General features: G+C 43.6%; 1 protein-coding gene across 2 annotated transcripts in view; it reads left to right on the forward strand.

Moving 5' to 3' along the window:
* Positions 1–6,000, forward strand: part of FIBCD1 (fibrinogen C domain containing 1) — a 67,186-nt gene that overhangs the window by 31,004 nt on the left and 30,182 nt on the right. For both annotated transcript variants that reach the window (XM_069069601.1, XM_069069602.1), the window contains one exon: positions 579–715. In XM_069069601.1, the coding sequence (XP_068925702.1) occupies positions 579–715 (137 nt within the window). The remainder of the gene's footprint in view (positions 1–578; positions 716–6,000) is intronic.

A 6,000-nucleotide genomic window follows, 5' to 3' on the forward strand; every position in this document is an offset into this window, starting at 1 on the left:
AGGAAATGGCAAAGCATTCTGGTATCTTTGCCAAGAAAACCCCAAATGGGGTCACAAAGAGTTGGTCATGACTAAAAAACAACTGTTTACTGACTGATTGTCCCAGAGGACAATGATCAGCTCTCATTCCCCAGATGCAGCAGCAGCTGCATAGATAGCCCTGTAACAAGGACAAAGGGCTGAGAACTATTTTTCAAGGGAATTAATCTTCCCTGCCCCTCAGAACTGTTCACTCTTAGAACTTCAGTTCGTTGCAGAAGATTGTTCAATCTTATCTTCTTGGTCCTTCACAGACACACACATGCATACACACACACATATAGACACAAACACACAAACATAGATACAGACACAATTACACACAGACACACGCACAAGCATAGACACACACACACTCCTGCCCCAATCCCCAAGAGTAGACTGTCATACAGACAAAAGAAGGCAGAGCCCAGGAGAAGGTTCAATTGCTTTCTAGAGAGCGCAATGGACTAGACAGGAAGCTACGTCCTAAAACTTCCCAACTTGCCCTGTTATGTTTCTCCCCATCCTAATGTTTCTATCCCCATTTTTTCTTCCAGGCTCCCGCCCAAGAGATTGTCTGGACATCTATGCCAGCGGCCAGCAGGAAGATGGGATTTATTCTGTTTTCCCCACTCATTACCCCTCAGGCTTCCAAGTCTACTGTGACATGAGCACTGATGGAGGGGGATGGACGGTGAGTCCCCCTACCCCAGAGGCAAACTCTTCCATACATAAACACTTTCTAGTTCCCTGTGGTCCCTAATGTGTCTGAGATATGACTAAGGAAGGCTTGCAGATAAATTCTTGACATGCTAGCCTACAGCCTTCTTTGACCAGCCTACCCTCCCTAAGGCAGTAAAAATAAGGATCACCTTGGTGTCAGAGACAAAAATCCATGTCCTTTGTTACTCCTCTGGTACAACAAATTACTTGCCTTGAGTGGGTGGCTATTATTGTTAGTGAGATGAGTCTGTACTTGTCTGTTTTCCAAATGCTGAATAGAGAGAGGGGAGATAGGAGAAAGACTACTGGACTGTCAATCAGAATAAATAAACATTTATCAAGTGCCTATTATGTATCAGGCACTGTGCTAAGGGCTGGGGACACAAAGGCAAAAGAGCTCACAGTCTAATGGGAGGGACAACGTGCAAACTACTATGTACAAATAAGCTAAATACAGGAAAAAATTGGAAAAGATCAACGGAGGGAAAATACTAGAATTAAAGAGCGACCAGGAAAGACTTCTTGTAAAAGGTAAGATTTTATGTATTTATTTTTAACAGGGTTAAGTGACTTGCCCAAGCTCACACAGTTACTAAGTGTCTGAGGTCACATTTGAACTCAGGAAGATGAGTGTTCTGACTCTAGGCCAGGCCCCTGTGCTGCCTAGCTGCCATTGGAAAGTAGGGTTTTAGGTGGGACTTGAAGAAAGGTGGGGGATCTAGGAGGAGAAAACAAAAAGGGGGAGCATTCCTGACACAGGGGCAGCCATGGAAAATGTCCTGAGTCAGGCAATGGAGTGTCAGTTTCAGAAAATAAACAGCAAAGAAGCCAGTGTTCCAGTGTGGATCTCAGAGTACCTGGGTGCTCTGCACCATCTGGGACCTTCCGCAACATTGACTAGCTTGGTGACTCTTGGGAGCTCTAACACCACTTCTGCTTTTGCTTTGGTTTCTTTTCCTTGTTCCTGTACCTTGTTTTACCTTTTAATGGCAAAGACCCCTGGGGTAATAAAGAGCTCAATTTAAAAAAAAAAAGGTGGAAAGTAAAGGAAGACTGTAAAGGTGGAGGGGCAGGTTATGAAGAGCTGTGAATTTTCAACAGAGGATTTTATATTTAATCCTGGAGGGGACAGGGCACCATTGAAATTTATTGAGTAGGGGTGTGTGTGTGTGTGTGTGTGTGTGTGTGTGTGTGTGTGTGTGTGTGTATGTATGTATGTATGTGTGATAGACAGAGAGACAGAGAGAGAGAGGGGGGGGGAGAAAGAGAGAGAGAGAGAGCATCATATGGTCAGACCTTGTGTTTCAGGAAGATCACTTTGATAGCCAAGTAGAAGATGTATTGGAGCAGGGAAAGATTTGTGGTAGGAAGACCGAGCAGCAGATTATTACAATGGTCCAGGCGTGAGGTGAAGAGGGCCTGCACCAGGATGATGGCAGTGTCAGGGGAGAGAAGGGAGATATGTGGGAGCTGTTACAAACATAGAAACAACAGGACATGGTCACTGATGAGATATGGGGTGTGAGAGAACAAGGATGACACGGAGATTGTGAGGACAAATGACCAGAGGTGGGGTACCTTCAGCTATAATATAGTGGAGAGCCAGGAGGAGAAGAAGGTTTGTGGGGGTGGGGCTTGGGGAGAAGGAATAAAATGAATTCAATTTTAAATGTGTTGAGTTTAAAATGTCTCTAGGATATCTAGTTTGAGATATCCAATAGGCTGTTGGAGATGTGAGATTAGAGGTCAACAAAGAAATTAGAGCTAGAAAAGTAGATTTGAGAATCAACATAGAGATGTTAATTGAATCATCTGATGATTCAATGAGCTGATGAGGTCACCAGATAAAATAGTGTAAAGGGAGAAGAAAAGATCGTCTGGGAGCAAGCCATGTGGGGACGCCATGGTTAATGGGGGTGACTGCAAAGGAGAGGGAAAAAGAGCAATGAGATAGTTAAGAGAACTGGGCACAAGCAATGCCATGAAAACCTAGACAGAAGAGAGTGTTAAGGAGAAGAGAGTGATTGACAGTGTCAAAGGCTGCAGAGAGGTCAAGGAGAATGAAAGTTTGAGAAAAGACCCTTAGATTTGGCAATTAAGAGATCATAAGTAACTGGAAAGAGACATTTTGGTGTCAAAAGCCAGGCTATAGAGAGTTAAGAAAAGAGTGAGAGGAAAGAAAGAGAGAGAAGAAAGAAAAGAAGACAGGAAAGAAAGAAAGAAAAAGGAAGGAAGGAAGGAAGGAAGGAAGGAAGGAAGGAAGGAAGGAAGGAAGGAAGGAAGGAAGGAAGGAAAGGAAGGAAAGAAGAAAGGAAGGAAGGAAGAAAAAGAAGGAAAAAAAGAGAAAGAGAGAGAAGAAAGAAAATAAGACAGGAAGGAAAGAAAGAAGGAAGGAAGGAGGCACCTGTTTGTAGATAGCCTTCTCAAGCACTTTAGTCACAAAAAGGAGGAAAAATATGAGGATAAACAGAAGTAATGGATGGGTCAAGTGGGGGGCAGGATTGAGGATCGGGGAGAAATGGGTATGTTTGTAGGCAGTTAAGGAAGCAGCCAGAAGAGAGGGATAAAGTAAAGATTAGTGAGAGAGTAGGGATGACAGAGCAGGGAGATCTGCTGGAGAAGACAGGGCAGAATGGGATCCCTTGTGCAGGGGTTGGCCTTGGCATGGAGAAAGGAGGAGGTAGAGGCAGAAGGTATCTGAGTAAAGAGGAGGGGAGAAGAGGGAATTTTCAGCAAATGGCATCAATTTTTTTCAATAAAACATGAAGCCAGGGGGAACCATGGGAGGCTTGAGGAGGGATGATAAGTTTTAGAAGAGTAGCTATGGAGAATGGAATAGTGAGCTGATCAGGGAGGTGTAAAAGAATTGCCTGACAGCAGTGAGGGCCCAGGTGAGGTTATGTAACATAAACTTGTGGTGGCACTAGTAAGGATGGTTGAGCCAGAGGAGATCTTGGGTATTACTGTGTCTAATCCCTTTATCATACAAATAAAGAAACTGAGGCCCAGAGAGGGGAAGTAGCTTGCCCTTGATTGTATAGCTAGTAAGTGACAGAGCTAGGATTTGAATCCAGGGCTTTTGACTCCAAATTTAGTGTTCTCTTCTCTCTGCTTCTCTGCCTCCCAGATTCAAAGTTTGCCCAAAGTTAGTCCCATTGAGTAACTTATGTTAAGTAGGATCATACCATAAAACCAAAACTTACTCCCTCTGCCCTTAAAATTCTTGTGAGCATCCTTGACTGTATGTGCCCTGTAGTTTTGTTTTTTTTCTGATTAGAGGCTCCTGATTTTCTCAGGGCTGGAGGTGGTTGGGGGGAGGAGGTGGAGAGAGAGAGAGAGATCAAGAGGATGGTAAAAGTACCAATCACTAATGGGTTATGTATGGGAGTTATGATCAAGAGGTTAGTTGCTGATAAGATCTGTGGAGACCATAGGTTAAAGGACCAAGCACATCAATTATACTCATTAAAACTTGAATTTTCAAATAATTTTACTGTATTTTAATTTAAAATTTTACTAGAATTTCTCTCAACTGTGCAAATGTACTTTAAATAACAATTATTAGCAGATATCATCATTTTCCTTTGAAATAAAAATTTTCATCTTTTTTTCTTTGCATCTGGTACATGCAAATGCACCATGTCCATGGGCATAGCTTTCCTCTTCTGTCTAGGATGCTCAACAAGCCATGGAAAGGGGCATGTGATGGCAGCAACCGGCTTAGATATCAGTTGGATAAGGCTTTGAGATTCATTGGAAGATTATGGTTGGGAAGCCATGTTTTAGAAGCTTGTAAAGGGCCAATAGAGACCCCCTTGTTTTCAGGGCAGGGGATGGGGAGGAATGTAAGTTGACCATAGCTGGGGATTACAGCAGCAATAGGAAAATGAAAAGGTCAAACCAGGCTTTCTCCAGCCTTCCAAGTTCTGGTAGACTACGGGTCCAAATCTGGGTCAACTGATCAGGTCCATTTGCCTGGTCATGCTGTGGGTGCTGGGATATGCTAGATAATGCCTAGGAAAGATATCTATGACGGATATACAGAGCCACCAACCACAACACATCCTTACTCACAGAGGAAGTTGATGTTGACTATTTTTAAAGTATTGATTTCCAAGCCAAGAAATATCTAGGGAGAAGTTTGGCTTCAAATAAAATAAGTGACCAAAAAGAAGAAGCAAAGGGTTTAGCCAGGGGAATAAGAGAGCGATTGGGGGAGGAATGGTGAAGAGTTAGTGAAAGCTGAAAGGAAGAGATCATTCAGTGGAAAAGAAAGGGTAAGAGAAGGGAGAAGTAGAGTTTGATATAGGGCAGGTCATTAGAGCTAGTGATACAGAATCTTAGACTTCTCAGAAGAGTTAAAAGAAAAACACGTCACCAATCATGTCTTCAGCCTCCAAAGGAGAGATTCTGAATGCACTCAGTACGTGTCTGGAAGTTGAAAGCTCTTTTGTTCTCTGGGTCCACAGAGGAACTGAGTTATGGTGTATCTCTGCCTTCAGAGATTCCTAGGAGTGAGGCATAGAAGAAAAAGCTGCTGTTGTAGCCCAGAAATCAGAGTTAAGGGTTAGGACGGTCTTAATAAAAGACTAAGACACCAGCAAAAACGATGGATCTTCCCCTCTCTATTGGACTTGGGACAAATCTCGGGGGAAGTCATTCAGGATTTGGGCTAGGAGGCGGGTAATTTCAACTGAGTTAGTATCGGGAAGGTTACAAGAGAAGTCAATAAGGAACTCTGATATGACACCAATCTTCCACTCAGGGGCTGGAGTCTGAAGCTTTGGCATGATAAAGAAAAAAACCCTCAGAAAAAGCAGTTATCATGTGAATAGCACTAGCCACAGCAAATAAACATTAATATCCATTCTGGCTTCCATCAAAACCAATCTCTCTCAAGGTACCTACAGGCATCTGTTAAGATCAGTGCCCTGCCAAAGTGAATCGCTTAGAAACTCAATTGTTGTTTGGGAAGGAGACAGAAGCCCCTCCTGCCACCAGTTACCATCCATTCTCATTATGGCCCATGTCCAAACTGCCTGTCCTCAAATTTCACCTCCTGATTGCCCTCCCAGGCAGACCAGAGCTGCAGTTCCCCCAGAGAGACAGATTGGAACATCCTTACACCAAGTGAAAGCAGAGAAAGAGGGGGCCAGGGAGCTGGAAGAGCTCTTGGGAGCTCCAGGGAACTTTTGGCCAAAGTTTAGAGGGAAGAGAGAGAGAGAGAGAGAGAGAGAGAGAGAGAGAGAGAGAGAG

Source organism: Petaurus breviceps, unplaced genomic scaffold (genome assembly GCF_028583685.1).
Source record: "Petaurus breviceps papuanus isolate PSGF00001 unplaced genomic scaffold, PetGlider_PUasm1.0 90779, whole genome shotgun sequence".
Taxonomy (NCBI): Eukaryota; Metazoa; Chordata; class Mammalia; order Diprotodontia; family Petauridae; genus Petaurus; species Petaurus breviceps.